The following is an 18,945-nucleotide window of genomic DNA, read 5'->3' as shown; positions in this document are numbered from 1 at the left end:
TTCCTTTGAGGATCTTGAGAACATGTTCAACTGCAGTCAAAACTGGCTTTGATACCCCTTAGCATGGTCTTCATGGATGACATGTCAGCCATGAAGGTATGTGTTAATTACTTGTACCTTACATAGGTCAGGTTTCTATCACAGAGAGCCAAACCCTTAATTTTGCTTAAGTATAACTAGTCACAGACAGGAAGGAATTCACATAATTACACCTTTAGTGCTGTTATGATGTAAATACTGCTTGACTGTGACATATCTGATTCAGTTCTGAAAGAAGCCAGTAAGAGTTTGGTAAAAAAAAAATAAATAATAATAATAATAAAAAAAAAAAAGTGAAGAAAGTAATGAATTGATTCAGTAAGATTTATGCTGGAAAGGGTATAGGGAGAGGGGAGCAAATTTGTGGCTCCTTGTTCTATGCCTGTGGCATACATACATGAATCTAAGTACTCCCAGACCCTTGTAAGGAGAAGCTCAGATACGTAATTCCTCATTGGCATTCACAGCATGCTGTTGATAATGACAACACATTGCTGTTTGCCATGGAAGGGACAGAATCAAAGCCATCCTGCTTCTCAAGAAGTGGTTTAGTTAAGAGGTAACTAGCAAAAAATCACATTCTGAGAAGGTCCGCATTAGGGTCTACAAATCAATACAGGAGAGTACTAAGTACAGAAGTGAGGATTTATGCTACCTCTACTATGAGCCAACTGGGTAAAAAAAGATAAGAAAGGTTGTGATGCGGCATAATTCCAAATATGCTGAACAGGTACACAGCTAAGCAGCATCAGTTTTCTCCTTGCTTATATTCTCTCTTTCATTGTATGGAAATTCTGCATTTTGGTTCAGTCCCAAAAGTAATTTCAAGTCAGACTTGGAAAGCTAATCAGAGTGAGCTATAATCTGAGCAAAAAAAATGGTCCATAGCATTCTCCCAGAGAAGATGTGGATGCTCCGTTTCTGGAGATGTTAAAGGCCTGGTAGGATGGGGCCCTGGGCAGCCTGGTCTAGAATTAGATATGGTTAGTGGCCCTGCACGCAGCGGGGAGGTTGGAGTTTCTGATCCTTGAGGTTGCTTCCAACTCAAGCCATTCTGTGATGCAAGTTCCAATTGCTTTTTGACTTCTTAGGCACAGCACAGACTTTCAGTATAGAAACATGTAAAATGAACCACTGAAAGTTAAAAGATCTTGTAGTATTCACCTTGTTATCGAGAGGCCTCAGCACAGAGCCTTAAAATTCATCATTTTAATTAATCTTGTTTGTCCACAGAACAGGTGCAATTTTCAGTCTGCCCTTTAGTATGATTAGGATCTTATTGTTCTTCTCAAAGTCCTCTTCCTTTAATCAAACTCACACATGCATTTTGACAACTAAATTGGGTGAACAGGAGCTGTAATTACTTTGTTTTTCTTGCTTTTATGTGCTGCATGCAATAGCAATAGATTATTCTAAGTCTGTCAGTGTGAAACTAAAGCTTCCTACACATTTTTTCCTAGGCAATTATAAATGCAGATAATAACTGTAGCTTCACCCATTCTGTAGCCATTTCTAAATGATGCCTGAGAGCCACACGCATCTGCATGGATGAACACACACACACACACGTAAACACCTCCAGATGAAGTTTTAAAGAATGCTCTGAAAATTAACCATATGCTTAACTAGAATGACAGACAGACACACAAGAATATGTGCATCCATTTCACTTTTTGTAAACATGCTCAGCAGCTGTGTCACTCAAGGATTTAAAATTTAATCTGGCCACCTTAAGTCCTTCGTACGACAGTATGTTAATTCATATCCAGTTGTGTAAGTACTTTAGATTTATGGTACACCAGCCATTATAAGATAGGGTTTTCAAAAGACAACATTTTATTAATTCATTGGATAAAGTGCATGCAGAACCCAGGGTAGTAGCTAGTTGACTGTACATTATGGTTTGCATTAGCAAATCCCTTGTATCCTAGGGATTGCAGTGAGAGGACATATTATTAAAAGTATTGCTGGATCCATCATAACTGTGCAAAGCAGTTAGTTTAAGAGCTTGATTTAAACCTAGGTGGGAGAATAACAGAAATGTAGGGTTCTTGAATCACAGAACGATTTGAGTTGGCATGGAAATTAAGCTTCTCTGAGAAGCCTGTTTCAGTGCCTCATCACTCTGTCAGTCATTTTTATATGACATCACACCACCTTCTAAAGAAGAAGAAAAGCTGTCTCCATGCACCGTGTACAATTTAGGCTACAAAGGAAGAATCTCTGAGTACAGATCTGTACCTATGCAAGCACAGGCTTTTTAGGGTAGATAACACCAGGCAGTTTGTATTCTGGTTCAGGATTGTACTATGCATGGACGAATCTACATGGACTAGAAATATTAAGCTCCTAATGCATAATTGGCTATATCACCTGTTATTTTTCAGCATAACAGGATTTAAAATGTTTGTTCCTACATGGCCCCTACTCAATATCAGCTTAAGAACTGAGGTGCTGATTCAGTACATAACTAGCTTTAAGGATCTGAAAAGCTTTATAAGGTAATGTATGTGTATAGCTCCAAAAGTAATGCCTTGTATTTATTCCCATAAAAACCTCAACAGATACAAGGAGTACAATAACACTATTTGATAGAACAAATTCTCAGTTACAGAATACTATTTTTCAGCATACTATCATCAGCCATTCTTTTTTGACAGCAGTGAACAAGAGCCTGGATGCTGTGCTTGCCAAACATTGCATCAGTGAGCCAATGTGCGCTATTTGTTCTTAATAAATGTTCAACAAGCATCAATAAATGTCAGTGGATACATTTTTTATTTTTTTTTTTGCATAGAGAAATTTGATGACACACTTTTGCTTCATACACACTTCCACAGCAAACACCATTCTGTCAGACTGCCCCTCTGCTGTCATCTGCCACATAACAGGATCTATCAGTAGGAAAGTTCAGTCTCTACTGCCACAAAATGATCATCCACCTCTGATGTTGCAAGCCAAAATGGGAGGCCGTACTTTTGAAGTAGCCCTTGTACTTAAGTAATTTGCTGAATAGGGTGCCTTGATAAAATCCCAAACACTTCCCAGACAAACAAAGAAACAGTTCATCCCGAGAGCTCAACTGTATATTTCTCTGCCCACTACTCTGGTGCTGGTATTTCTAAAGCTTTCAGTGGTAGATTATTACAGGTCATACTTTTAAAAAGCTCACTAACAGCCAGCACTTTCGTCAGCATTCCTACAAATAACCACAAATTACAGTAGAAGAGTCATACCATAATTGGCCTCTATTGAAAACCTCATTCACTTAGATTTTCCAATTTGCTCTTTCCATTGAAGTGCAAGACAATGCTGCTCCTGGAATCATCATAGGTTCTAGATAATCCACTAACAGCATCATCCACATTTGCTGGTGGTAGCTAAAGAAATTTCAGAGTACCTCTTGGTCTTAAAGATTACTGTTATTTCTAGGCACAATTCTCCCTCTTATGTTCTACAGTCTTCCCAAGAGTGAGATTGTAATGTTATATTTTACTTTTAGATGAACTCGGGTCTAAAGTCATCATGAGCCACATGCAATTTACAGAATCAGTTTTCTGTTTCTAATCAGATAACAAAATCTGTTTTATCTTTTAAACTGTAAGTGTGAAAACATCATACATATTTAATGTTTCTCATAATTATATATGTAATTATAACTATAAATCTTTCAAATCTGCCTGGTAACATATTGTCCTTGATATCCAAGCACTGTTTTCATTACATTAACTAATAAGATAGAGTGCGCATGAAGGACTCATGAGTTTAAGGAGAGTATCAGCACAAAGTTTCAACTTTGGCAGTGTTCCATACTTTACATTTTAACTTCATATTCACAGATTTCCCTACTCAAGCTTCACTAAGTGAAGAGAAGATTAAATAGCATCTGCTAGGGATAATTACATTCAAATCAACAGGCCAAATAACTGAGGGCCTTTCTCATCTCTTTATTAATTTTTAATAAAACTTGAGATAGCAGGGAAATTCTTGAAGAACACCAGTGTGCCATTATTTTTAAAGGACAAACAGGATGACAGCTTATCCTAAGATCAACAGAGACAAAAGAAAGAATAAGCTGTTACACAGTCTAATTGATAAACAGTGAAGAACTTGAACGTAATTAATGGCAGGCACAGAAAATAATTCTCACCATACTAGCATGATTCTGATTAAATTGCTGATTTGCCTAATGAAATTGTCTAGCATTAGACTTCATAAAGCAATTCAATCAATAACACAGCTGATTAAAAAATTAGTACTATATAGTATCAATAAACCATAAATGGCCTGAAAACTGATTAATTGACAAGAAATTATCATAATGATCTACCATAACACCTGAGCGAGAAATAGGTATAAAATCTACAGCAGAGTAGAAACATGAAGGACAATAAGGACTGGGAAGTATGGATATCAGGATCATTTGTTAACCTGAATCTAACGAAACAAAATGGCTTTTAATACAGCTAAATGCAAAGTTATGCAGGTAGGATCATTGCAAGCAAATGTTATGGCTTAGGGTTTGTTGGAATAAAGGTGATACAGGAGGATGTAAATGCAAAATCATACAATATAGATGATATGTGAGCATTTAAGATAAAGTGACATAACAGGACACTCCCTTATATTTGTCACTGTAACATCAGGGCAAGAAAGAGCTAGTGCTTTTTCCCATAACAATAATGAATTTGTGTTCCTTTCTGTATTACATTCACACAAATTATGATTAATGTTATATTCAGGATTTTCTTCATCTATTAAAATTGTTTTGAAGTTTACAGAAAGAGGAGAGAAGTATGAATATGAGAAATGGGGAAAACATGTTTAGCAGTAACAGAGCTACAGATTGTTAGGTTTTTGAAAATGCATACTGAAGGGTGCCTAAATTATTGCATGTTAATGAATTCACACTAGAAAGGTACTGGGAGTTACGCTTCTGTGTAATCTACCATGAAAAAGTATAATGTGAACAGAAAGCTAATGGTTGAAATTAGACAAATTAAGATGATGAATTAGGAACATAGTTTTTAACAGTGAAACATCTTTCAGTATGAAATAAGAAGTTACCTTGCTTATAAATTAATATTTTGCTAATACCCGAACCAAGAACAGATACATATCTAGAAGAGATACTGGATTTAGAAGCAAGCTATAATATTTAGTAAAGGAGAAACATAATTAAGTCAGACTAAGTGATCCAGTGATTTCAGTACATACACCCAATGATAAATACGTTCTTATATCTTGTTTTTCAATTAAGATCATGTTCAGCATCACGTTTCGATATCTGTTCCTTGGTAGCTTTCACATAGTTCACTAGCGTCAAAGCTGGAGCCTTTGTAGATAGAACTTAGAGTCCTATCTACATTTACTTAGGTAAATTTTTCAAGAAAGAATGAATTAAGCGCTTATTCAACAAATCAACACTAGTACTATTTGTATTCCATTATTCAAAAGGCATGATTAAATCCAGTTTCCTAGGTCAAAAGTCATACTTAAATTGAACTGCCTATTAGATAGGCAGTGATATTAAGTAAAGTCTGATTTGATTGGGATTGTGACTTTTTTCATTTCATGAGTCTTTGATATTTCATCTATCCCTATTCACTTTCAGCAGTTTTGAAGAGTCTGAAAGACATCTCCAGAGGCTTAGAGGTTGGTAGGTTCAGTCTGTTCTAGTTTCAGCCTGGATAGATTTAATTTTCTTCATGGTGGTTGGTAAGGTGTTGTGCTTTGGATTTAGGATAAGTACGATGTTGATAACATGTTGATGTTACTCCTCAAACAGCACCAAAGTCTTTTCAGCTTCTTGTGCTGCGTAGGCAGAGAGGAACTGGGGTTGTACAAGGAGCTGGTAAATGCATAGCCAGGACAGCTGATGCAAACCAATCTTAGTGATATTCCATGCCATATGACATCATGCCCAGCCAGAAAACGGGATATTGGTCAGGCAGACTACTGCTGCCTGGGGACTGGCTAGGCACAGGTCAGTGGGTGATCAATTATGTCCTGTTAAACTGTTTTTATCTCCACCCTCAAATTTCATCTGTTTTCCAGTTTTCTCCCTCATGCCACTGTGGAGGACTGAGCAAATGTGGTACTCGGCTGTCTGCCAGGTTAAACCATAACAGTCATATTCTAGAACCAGCTTTCTCCATGAGCCAGAAAGGCATTTAGGCTCCTAACAAAGGTGCTGAAATAAAATCCAGATGACTCAGTATGCAATACAGATAGCTTGCAATATGTCACTGACCAAAGGAGTACAGGAATGACTGCAGCTACTTAACATCTGTGACAGTCCATTGGTTTCATCACTTGTTACCAGAATTAAAGGAAATAGAAATCAATTCAGTCTGTCATTACCCTTCAGAGTAACGAGGCCACTGATGACAGAAAAATGAGTAATAGAAGAAATTTTTCCTATAGACAGTGCTGGAATGAACAGCCAGCCATGAGAAAGTAAAGCTCAAAAAAGAATATACAAATGTTCCAGTGTGGAATTGTTCTTCTAATAGTACACATGAATAGTACTACACTGAAATTCTATCAAATGTCATCCAGCATAACAGCTCTATGGCAGCTCATTTTTGTGTCTGCTACAATCATTCAGGAGGGAGTTGAGTCTAATAGCAACTGCAAGATATGTATGCTAATGTAAGACTTAAGAATTAAAACAAAATGAATGAATGACATTTACACATCAATGAAGACTGTTACTAATAGTACTGAAACACAGGAAATAGAAAGGACAAGTCAAAAACAAATTTAGCTAGCTTGCATGAATCTGCATTTCACCAAGGGGTATCATTACTTACATGTTATCTATGTTACCTATTAAAATTCACTGAAGTCCTTCAACAGAGAAAGTAAAAAGAAAGTAAAAACAACTCAGTTCTCTTTTAAATTACAAGGGCATCAATTTGAAATGTATAAAAAAATCTAAGATGAAGACTAGGTCCATTTTCAATTTAAAGTATGTTCAGAATCACTTAAAAAAAAACAAAAAAACAAAAAAAAAACAACCTAAATTTCAATCTCAGACTTACCTGGGTTAAATATGGAAAAATATCTTCTTAGTACCTGTTTCCCAAATAAGGGGAAACATACAAAGAATATGAAAATTGTATGCCTAAATTTAAACTGGGATTCTTGTGCATCAAAGCTCACAAGCACTTTGGGACCTGTCACTCATAGCAGCAGAGCATTGTGAGCAACTAACGTCATCTACTTGGACACGTGCAAAGTGTTTGACACTGTCCTGCACAATATCCTGGTCGTCAAATTGGAGAAAAAAGAATTTGATGGATGGATCACTCACAAGATAAGGAACTGGCCGGATGGTTGCACTCAGAGGGTTGCGTTCAATGGCTTAGTGTCATTGAAGTGTGACCAGAAGGCCCAGTGATGCTGCCCCTCTACTCTGCTCTTGTGAGATCCCACCTAGAGTACTGTGTCTGGTTCTGGGTCCCCCAACACAAGGATGTGGAGATGTTGGTGTGGATCCAGAGGAGGGCCATGAAGATTATTAGACGACTGGAGCACCTTTCCCTAAAGGAACAGGCTGAGAGTGTTGGGGCTCTTTCTCCTGGAAAAGAGAAGGCTTTGGGGGGGACATTATAGCGGCCTTCCTGTACCTGAAGGGGGCCTACAAAAAAGTTGGGAAGGGACTTTCTATAGGAGCTTGTTGTGACAGGAGAAGCGGAAATGGCTTTAAATTGGAAAAGGAAAGATTTAGACTGAATATGAGAAAGAAATTATTTACTATGAGAATGTGTGAGAAGCTGGAACAGGTTTTCCAGAGAGGCTGTGGATGCTCCCCCCCTGTAGGCATTCAAGGCCAGGCTGGATGGGGCTTTCAGCAACCTCATTCAGTGAGAAGTGTCCCTTACTGTAGCAGGGGGGTTGGAAATAGATGATCTTAAAGGTCCTTTCCATCCCTAACAATTTTATGATTCTATGATACCTGCAGTGAGGCAGCATTTGTAGATTTACCTAGCACTACATCGTTACCACCTTAGCCATGAGACAAGGTCATTGTCAACATCACTAAAAAATATTGCCAAATAACTCCAAATCTGAACTATATGCAACACAAATTCCTTACTACAGCTTTTCTTGTGAATGAATTATACACACAGGATGCCTTCATAAAATACACCTACACAGCTCTGTGACTAATGTGCCATCTGATGGGACAGGAGCTGGGACTCTTGGCAAAGCAAAAGAAGAAGGCTGCTGGCACTGAGCACCCAAGAACAGATTTTCAGCATTAGTCCACTAACCTCAAATAGACACTATTAGGCATTTATGATGGAACTGGTCATTCTAGCAGGAGACAGCAGTGTGATCTCTTGGTTCAAGTAAAACTAAATGTTGATAGTCTACAATCAAAGTTTTTTCTGCAACTACTAGCTGAAGAGTTCATTAACCTGTCAGGTAGAAAGTGTATAGGAATTTGCGCTGAACTGTTATTTTAATACTGTCCCTAGGCAATGGCTAGGGCTTTCAAGAAAAAAATGCAGGCAGCAGGAGATATTGAAGGGCTAACAGTTGTTTGTCCTCATGGAAGGAGAGTGTGAGGAGGCTAACCTTTGTTTCAGGCAGGCTAGGGGGAAAGTGATGCAGACATGGGATGGAAGGGACAGGATGGATAATAAAGTGCAAAAGTGTGATGAGAGCTGGGCAACTTAGGCATCTGTGAGCCTAAGTTTCTGTAGCAAAGCCTGCTACAGAAGGGACAGACAGATATGTATTTTAAGTACTGCAAAAGAAAAAGGAATGTAGTGTGTTTGTATGAAGGACAAACAACGTGGTTCACTGAGTATAACGAAAAATGAAATGAATATCCAAGAGCACTCTCACATCAATCTCCAAGCTTAGTTAAACACAAAGAGAGTGAAAATAAGATACAGTGAGGCATTTTCTCACCTCTGCCCTAAAACACAATGGCTCCACTTTTGCATCCAATCCCAGCTTTCAATGTAATCGCCTTCGAAAGAGTTGTAGCAAAAGCAAATAGTGCTTAGGATTCTGAGGATAATGATATTCATCTTTTTTTACATGAAAGATCACAGAAAATTGTAGAAATATAAGGCTGGATATGAAACTTCAACATAACATGATATATATATCCCCGTCTCAGACTATTTTGGGTTTTCCCAAGACAACCACGTTTAGACTCTCTTCAAACAATTCTTAGATAGTCTGATATTACAACTTATATTTTTTTACAAAGCACAATTATATTGATCTCTGTTCCTCAACTATGCCCTTAAGTCACATTCTGAAGGACCCTACACAGTCACCTCACAATGTTATATTCATCATTTTTCCTAAGTGTATTATGGTATACCTGTTGACTTTAATTCAGTGTTTTTATAGAATCATTAGGATTGGAAAAGATCTCTGAGATCCAACTGTCAACCTATCCCTATCACGCCTGCTAACATCACCCCTCAATGCCACATCTACATGTTTCTTGAACACTTCCAGGCATGGTGACTCCACCACTTCCCTGGTCATTGTTTTCTAATGTCTCATCACTCTTTCTGAGAAGAAATTTTTTCCTAATATCCAATCTGACCATGTCTTCAGTTTCTCAAGATCATTTTTATTCTAACCTTGTCTTCCAATATGTCTGCAGTCCCTCCCAGCTGCAGGTAATCTTCAGTTCTGTAAGTATACTCTATTTGTCATCATCCAGGATGTTAATGAAAACTCCATATAGCACAAAACAGACTCATATGAATCCCCATTTGACAATTCCTTCCATTGTGACAGTGAGCCATTAATATGAACTCACTGACAATGTTTTCCAAGACAGTTTCCACCTATTCTATGATTATTTTCACCTTAAATGTTTTACATGTCAGCTTAAAAAAATGTGCTGTGAAACTGTTAAAAAGCATTCCTAAAATAAAGATATATGACATTTACTCTTGTCAATTCATGTCTGTTACCCTGTCACAGAAGATAATTATCTGGTTTGACATATTCTTGACAAATCCACATCAGCTATTTTGCATTTCCTTGCTACCTTCCAACTGCTTACAAATTTTTGTTTGCTTATTTACTACAAATTCTTTCAGGTATAAAAGGTAAACTTACTGATATTCTAACTACATAAAATGAATTTCCCTGGCTTGTCTTGCTTTGTCTCTTATCTCTTATTTCTTTTTGAATTTCTGCTGCTCTTTTGTCTTCCAGTTCCTCAGCCGTACTCCCCAAATTCTTGGAAATAATAAAATATCTATGATAATTTCAGTTTGCTCATAGATATCTCAGGACGACTATTCCCAGACCCTCCATAACTTCAGTAATCCAAATTGTTAAGACAGGATTCAAGTCTAGACATCATATTCAGCTTCCAGAAAACAGTGAAAAACTGAAAATAATATAGTTAATAGGTTTTCAAAGCATATGGGATAGTTTGCTGACAGAACAAAATCTGGAGTCTCTTTTAGAACCTTTTTTTTACTATATCCCATAACTGCTTGTATACCAAGAAGTGACCCTTCTTCACAGCTCTTCTAGGCTAATATCTATGTACCCATTCAGTGATAACTGCCATTGAACCTCTGAATATCATTCTAACCACAGACTTCTACATTACTTGTCTGGCTTCCTCTCTAAATATAAATTATAGAATCATAGACTAGGTTGGAAGGGACCTCAAAATATTGTCCTAGTAAACCTAGATAAGTTTATCTATCAACCATTTTCAGTTGCACACCTAAAAACTCTAGTTATAGGAGCTCCACTGTGTTCCTCTGTGACCCAGTGTTTGACTGTTCTCACTGTAAAATATGTCTTTTTTGTATCAAGAAGCCTCTCCTGGTGTATCTTGTACTCATTACCCTTTGTTCCCTCCATGTGTTTCTTTGTGGAGACTCTGTCCACTTTGTTGCCATGCTTAAGTATAAGAAAATTGTCATTAAGTTCCCTCTGAGCCTACAGGTTTCCTGTGGAAAGTTCAGTAATCTCTAGGTTCTAAATCAGCATGGCAATTCAAGGGAAAAGGCTTGCAGATACACACAGAACTTTTCCAATTGCAAAGAAGAGCTGTGGCCATATGTGACTCATGTTCATGGTCAGTCAATTTCACGATATTACACAAAACCCATTCCAGTTTACCCCAGAGGACTGCTTATCAGCCAGAGGAGAGGAATCCCATACAGACAGACAGGCTGAGCAGAAATGCGATGTCTCCACTAGAACCAAAACTGTATAAACATGAATCCCCTCAAATTGAACACAGGTAAGCATGTGCCACCATGAGCTGAGGCTATTTAGTTCTCCTCCTTAGAAATTTGTTAAAATGTCTCCTTATTCAAAGTATAGCTGGACAGTAAGAAGTACTGGGAAGCCTGTGTGAAAGAAATCAACAGTCCAACTGCTGTGAATAACTGTGCTTCTACCAGTTCTGGAGAAAATCAGGATTTATACCCAGAAATTATGTATTCTCTGGAAATGAGGATGAAGACCACTGCCCTTGGGTTTCTATAAGGGCTGTCACCTTATCACCTTCTTCCACTCTTTTATAAGATTCCATCTGGATAGAATTACTTCTCCTTTAGTCTGATACTGTATTTTTCTTGATTTTGAATAGGTTCTAAATAGCATCTGGCCTGGAAAAAGCAGAATTTCTTCCATTTTTCTTTTCCCCGAGGAAATACCAGAAATCTATCACCACTGCAGAGATTCTGAATTAATTCCAAACAAAATAAAGCAGCGCTTTTTGCTTAACTGGCATCAATGAATTAATCCGCCCTCATACAGAAGTCTTGTTATACTGGCTTTTCAATCTTGGCCTTGGATTTCTTCCTTTACTCTGAAACCCAGTTACTCATATTTATTATCTCAAATCCCTTTTATTCTTCTTAATTGTATTTATTATTTTATGAGATATTGTGGTTAACTTTTAGCTCTAGCAACTCTGAATCTAGAGTGAAAGATGACCAAAATTTCTTAGATCTTTCTGTTGCTTGGTATTTGATTTTCTCACATTTTCCAGGGCAGTTCTTACTTAAACAACAAGAAAATTTCCCAAGATGGATTTTAATTGACTGCCATGATGATAAGGCAGACAGAAATACTCAGTCTACACTCTACTGAAAGCATAAACAAAGGATCTTAATGTGCGAGTATACTGAATTAAGTAATTAAGATATTTTATGTCCTTTAGTCACGTTAAACTTCCTTAAAAGTTTCTGAAATTCATTATTTCAGAAATAATGGAAGAATGTGTCAATCTGTTAACAGTGTATTCATTAATTTAGATAATTGTCTATAAATACATTGCATTACATCCATACTGTATGTCTTTCAAGCAAGTAAGGAAGATCTATAATGAGGAAGTTCATGCAGTATATCACTTACCAACACTAAAAAAATAATAAAAACAGTTATAGCAGTCAGAGAAATCATCAGGAAAAAGCTGTAACTGCAGTTTTAAAAAGATAAGTAATAAGCACAAGGGAATGCTGAGTTAGAAAATTGCCTGGGAAGAAGGTAATGTTTCCCACAGGGAAAAATAAGTCTGGCAAAATAAATAAAAAGATTATATGAATGAGAGGAAAAAAATAAATAAATAAAGAGATATCTTCAAATAACAACAATAACAACACAACGTTTCAGCCTTTAGAAGGAAGTCAGATTTTGTTGATTTCACAGATGGAATAAGATGGAATAAAAAAAACTCAGACAACAGTTAGCTCATTCCAGTATTTCAGTTTGTCAGAGTTAACATCAGAAAATCACTGAGGAGGTGGAGGGACAAGAGGTCAGGGAGTGTGGGCGTCAAGAAGTATGGAAAGATAAAAGAACTTGCAGCAGTCAAAAGAGGCAATGAGTGCCTGATGTGGCTGCCATGTCCTTTCAAATAGAGGGGAATAGCAAGATTTGAAGATGTAATTTTCATAAGACACTTGCCTCCTTTATAATATTAATTCAGAAGGCAGTAGACTTACTAAAAGTAATTTCTGAAATAGTTGTCTTGACCTCCATTATAAGATTTTATCCATGCTTTTTTCTTTAGAATTCTGCTAAGTAATCACCCCAAATTAAAGTCATCAAAGGTGGCCACTAACCGTGTGCTTTTCATTTCCTAAAATTGTCTTAGAAATCTTGGATCTGATTTTCAGAATACTGAATATTGGCAGCTGTGCCTCATTAAAGCTGCACTTTAGTCTCCTAAGTTATTTAGTGCCAAGTACAGTCAACATTAGCCACTCTCCATGGCCTGGAACAGAACTACCTGAAGTAGAGGCACAAATAGACAGACAGACTCCAGTTTGGAAAGTATGTTGAAACCTGATTATAAAGTAGAGAAACAGATTTGTCTATGCTTATGTGCTCTACTATGTCACAGCTAGTGAACTCTTCTTGATTCAAGGGGCATGCTGTCTCCTTTCTTAAGTACAGTCTGGAACAATGTCAGCCTGCAACTTGTCCTCTTTTGGCAGTATGACTGCTACTTCATTCTTTATTTCTACTTTCCTAATTCAAGCTAGTTGTTACCAACTCTGCAGGCAGCTTTAGTAGGGTCAGCCATGACTTATGCAAGGAGAAGAAAGAATAATTTCACCTGGTGCTGCTGCCATGCATTCCTCAGAAATGAAAACAGTCAGATGTGTGTGTTTTCAAGGTAAAATGATGAACGTTATAAGAAAAAGAAGTCAGTGTTTTCAGGGCAAGAATGAGTAGTATGTTACAAGTAAGGTACAAGCTCACAGGACAAAGAGAAAAAAAAACCACAAAACATATATTGTTTATTTTGTGATCACCTTTCATTTGTCAAAGTAAATGAGGAGGCACTTGTAAGGAAAGAGGTTTACAACATAAGTGTAGTCCTCACACACAACCTCATTTGAAGTTAGAAGTCAGGTTAGCATAAGGGAGAAGTTATTCAGTGTCTTTCAGAAGATTACTGTCTCAGGTATCCAAAAATTAAATTAGATGTCGAACTGTTGAACAGCTAAAAAAATACAGGTTTCATGATACCAATTAAGTCAAGGACTGATGTTCAGCCTCAAGTCTCACATTTCCTTAACTCTGTAAACTTGACTTCTCCAAGTTAAACGTACTTCAGACAAGTTTTTATTTTTATTTTATGCACTGGGTATTTAACCCTTTTAACCATTCCCTGTAATTCATCTTTTCAATGACCAAAAACTGAACCATAAACACTTTTCTATTTTTTTTTTTTCCAATAATGCAGTAGTTAGCAACCAAGTACATGCAAAGGAAATTGTGTATACAAATATAAATATAAATATAAATAAATATATATATATATATATATATATATGGCCAACCGTAAAATTGTATATTCATTAATCTACATGGAAAAAAACACCTTGTATCTTTTTCAGTTGAATTCATGGAGAGTCTATAGCCATTGATACAAATAATTACATAATGCCCAATCTTCCCCGCGTTACTTATCCCATTTCCTGCTTTCCTAAACTGTATAGGCAAATCAGAGCATTACTGCACATAAAAATTTTTAAGAAGATTTTTTTCCTCCTTGTCCGTGGGAAAATAAAAAAAATCTGCGCTATAAAATTAGAATAAAACATCTCATTCACTAAGTAGGTAAAGAAAAGCCACATACTACAATATTGACTAAATAAATGAGAAAATATCCAAAATTCAATCATCTTTAACAAAACACCATGCAATGTCTAACATATTCTGAGTAATTTTGTAAACTTACTGGATCTGCTGCTTTTAATAATTTCATATTTCATAGCTTATAGGCCCTATTTTAGAAAAAATCTTTAACATGCCAGTTTGCAGTAGTTTGACTTTTTATTCATCACAGTAACAAATGAAGCAATATTTTGCTTTTTTTATAATGCCTATTCTATGTATGTTCTGACAAATTCAATACAGAAATAAAAGGATCCAATTTTGACCAAAGCAAAGCTTCAACTACAAAGCTAATATTTCCCTATCCAAAGAAACAGGAGAACAACAACAACAACAAAAATAAAATTAAAAAAAAATAAAATTAGATTCAGTAGAAACCCACAATGGTTGCCAAGCATATATATCCAAGATACGCACATACAGAAGTGTAATCATATGGGTCATCCCTGTAAGAAAAGGCTACACTGTGCTTCACATTAATCTTAAGTATGTACTGAATAAAAAATGTGATGTAAACTTGATCAAGAGAATAGGATATTAATTGTATTTTCCAAAGAGTGGGTAAAAAGGCTTTTCAGCCTTACATCTAACTATCAGGTCTCAGTGACATATCATCCTAAAACGAGTGAGATTCTGTGGGTAATTCTGCTCATTACTTTATGTCTTGACCAATACGTACACATTCTGGGAAAAGATAGGAGAACATAGAGTAAGCTGATGAAAAACATTAGTGACTTGGCTCAGCCACAAGCAGCAATGCTCATCCCAGAGCCTCCCCTGCTCTCTTCTCTCTCACTTACACTCTAGACACACACATCCCCACGTCCCCCCCTCTCAAACAGCCTGCCACTCAATGCCTTAATCTGTAATCTTCTTTACATTTAAACTTTGCATCTTTCTTGTAGTTCATAACATTTTTTGTGTCCCAAATTTATAGTGGGGAATTTATTTTAATACCATTTTATATCCATTTAGTGTGCCCCGGTGGCGCAGTGGTTAAAGACGCCGCCTTGCAACACTGGGGCCCGGAGTTCGAATCCCCCCTGTGGCGCAAGTGGTAGAAGTGCCGCTCTGCTACACAGAGGCTCGAATTCCGGGGGCTGGACTCGATGATCTCTAAGGTCCCTTCCAACCCGCACGAAACTATGAAACTATGATTTATGCTAACTGAAATTATATATATCCACTGAATGAACAGTCCCACATTATGCCTGCCCAGGTCAACTCACCCTGGCTGTGTGTCATCGGTCACACAATGGTATGTAAAAGTTCCAAACATCTGCACCCCCAGGATTCCATACAGGAGAAGAAAGAAGAGAAGGAAAATTGAAACACTCCAGATTTGCTCTCCAGAACGCCTGGCAAAAGAAAGGAACAGCACAATGAATGCACAGGCAACATGAAGCCACCTCTGAAAAACTGTAGAATAGGAAATATGCTCACACAGAGAGCAGCATTTCATCCCACAGAAAATTTGCCCTTAAGATTGATCTCTTGCTATGTGCCAGAGCTAGAAAATGGAGCCACAATTTTTCTAAACCTCTAAGTGAAAATAATATATAGAAGGGAGAATAAAGGTAAATAGCTTTTGTAAAATCGTATCTAATTAATTACACAGACAAGATGATGAAGTAAAGCTTGTATCAAATAAACTAGAGAAACCCTTTCACATTACTATGACTTTCACTATTACAAGTTGTACAGTATATTTGCGTATGCTTCCATGCGTCTGTAAATACATACTGAAACACCTGCACACATTACAACCTTATTGCTATGCTTTCATATTAATTAAAGATAATTTATTCCAACTGGTTGAAAATCACGAGCTAAAATGATGAGCAAAATGCATTAAGATTTATCTAAATATTTGGTACTTTTGTTTATTTTATAGAAAACTTGGTAATTCCTTTTTTGGCCAGAAATAAACCTTAGGAAGACAAGATACACTAAGCACCATTTTCTCAGCTGCTTATTCAGTCTTCTAAGTCTGTTGTTCTTTAGATAACCACCTTACTTACTTACTTTAAGATATTTGTTATCCTAGTTCTTGGCAGCTCAAAACGAAAATATATCCGGAATGCTCGAATCATGATGAGTGGTCGTGGAATCCGCAACATGCCCCAAGGTGACATCTGATCAACTATTTCTGCAATTTCAAATACCTACGAAAAAATAATTTATTTTGTCTTGATAAACCTGTCCTGTTCCTCTTGGCATCCATGTACATTCTTAGAACTGAAAACTGTATGTGATTTCTATTTTAGTTTTCATCTTCAGTCTTCTCTTGAGACATTTTATGGTTCATTTTAAACATGTTTTTGAAAAGAAACATATTAGTAAAATCTTTAACACATTTCTGAGTAATGAAAACCCCAAAATGCACTCAATATATTTTGCCTGTGTTCATGCTTCTGTCTTAAAGAACTCAAGAATTATGCACTATGCAGTTTACAGTTAAAGCTTCAAACTGATATCTATCTTCTTGACAACAAAGAAATAAACAAGAAAAATACTAAAAGATAAACAAAATTGATAACATAGATATGCTGCAAAGTGTAATGAAAGTGCTAATGAATTTGACATATTATTAAAAACCAGCTTGATCCATGTAGAATTATATTTCCAGATCTCATAATTACTTGCTTATGTTATATATTTTTCATAACTAAGGAAAAATTTATTGAAAGGGTAAGTGAAATAGTTACCTGTAAAACCAGAGACACCCAAAGACAAAAGACCATGAATCCATCAAACACACACCAACGATCCTTTACATAGGAGCTATCCCCCTACAAGACAGAAAGGTTGTTGTCTGATTGCCAGGATTTAGTAACATCATAAACAAAAGTAGTTGGAAAAAAGAAGTCATCTCCGGTAGTTTCATTCTTGTGCAGCACTTCTCCTTAGCTTGAGTCAAAAAGAACTTCTTAAGAGGCCTGTCATTTATACCCAGATGTAATTGAAAAAAAGAATAGATACAAAAAGGAGCACTTGTCTGACCATAGTGTGATACATGCATCTTGACTCAAGGTAGGTTTTCCAGTTGTTTCGGACATTTCCTGAGCAACTCCTTATCATCTCAAACTCACAATTCTTTCTTAAGCCTTGGTAATATGCAGTATGGTGAAGCTTCCAACTTCTATATTATTGGCACTCCACTGATTGTCCAGCACAAGGTATTCAGAGTATACCTTCGCACTACTGAATAAAAGAGACTGAGTACTGTATCCTTGGTCACATGTGTGCCTTTCTACCTGTTCTCTGGCTCTGTTTTAGACTTTCTTCAACTAGCTCTCTAAAATAACAGTTTAGCTTGGATTTGGAGATGGTTTAATCCAGAGATCACTCCTAAAAGGAAGCTTAGAGAAGGCTGCAGCAAAGCTCAGTTCCTTCCATACTGCACTCCATTACTGCTCCAGTTTGCACAGTTAGGTATCCCCACATCCCATGAAATTCCCAAAGACATGGAATAAACACCCTCCACAGCAAAATAAAACACTGCTACTGGCTTATACTATATTTCAGCATAGTATGGAAAAACAAAACAAAACATAAAAAACAACAACCAACAACATTTATTAAGGAGATTATGTCTGAAGGTTACAGAATCCTGTGGTAGCTCATGGAGCACAGAAGAAGCTGGACATCAAATGCATATAGATATACGCAGATTGCTGAAACAAAGACCAGACAAAACTAGATCTAAGAAACATGGATAACCCAGTTTTATGCTATCTTTGAGCAAAAACTTATGCAGAAATATTGATAGGGTACATAAAGAAATATCCCTTTCCAAATGAACTTTCTCACAACAGATTGAAGATACCCCCTCTGCTTTATACATCCTCTTAGTTCTTTTTTTCTGTTTAAGTGTTCTTCCTGTTACAGTGTTATGCACCCCCTTGTCCCAGATATAACTGAATGAAAATAACTGTCAGTTCTCAGAAATCTTGAAGACATTACTAGACTGACTTTAGACAGAAATGTGAATGCATTGTTTCTTATCCCAGAGATAGCTATTTCAGTTGATCTGTACTTGTTTTTAGACAACTCAGCATCTTCATCAATTCAAAAAGCACAGACAAGAAGTTTTGTTTTAATGTAATATTTTTAATGTCATACACTATCCTAGAAAGGATTTATCATTCCTTACAGTAGGTGACAGCAAGATGTATTGTGTAAATAGAGATAAAATGTTTGTGGGCTTTTTGAAGTTTTATTTCAGTTGCAAAAATTATTTAGGGCAGAAGC

General features: G+C 36.6%; 1 protein-coding gene across 4 annotated transcripts in view; it reads right to left on the bottom strand.

The window, feature by feature from the left end:
• The window catches only part of NALCN (sodium leak channel, non-selective), a 197,096-nt gene that overhangs the window by 152,663 nt on the left and 25,488 nt on the right, over positions 1–18,945 (bottom strand). For all 4 annotated transcript variants that reach the window (XM_085552963.1, XM_015851497.2, XM_015851496.3 and 1 more), the window contains exons 4-6: positions 17,400–17,483; positions 16,717–16,856; positions 15,921–16,049 (exon numbers count right to left, since the gene is read on the bottom strand). In XM_085552963.1, the coding sequence (XP_085409089.1) occupies positions 15,921–16,049; positions 16,717–16,856; positions 17,400–17,483 (353 nt within the window). The remainder of the gene's footprint in view (positions 1–15,920; positions 16,050–16,716; positions 16,857–17,399; positions 17,484–18,945) is intronic.

This window comes from Coturnix japonica, chromosome 1 (genome assembly GCF_054131305.1).
Source record: "Coturnix japonica strain WE chromosome 1, WE-NBRP24, whole genome shotgun sequence".
Classification (NCBI taxonomy): Eukaryota; Metazoa; Chordata; class Aves; order Galliformes; family Phasianidae; genus Coturnix; species Coturnix japonica.
Note: the sequence above shows the minus strand (reverse complement) of the source record. Positions and strands in the feature narration are given on the sequence as shown.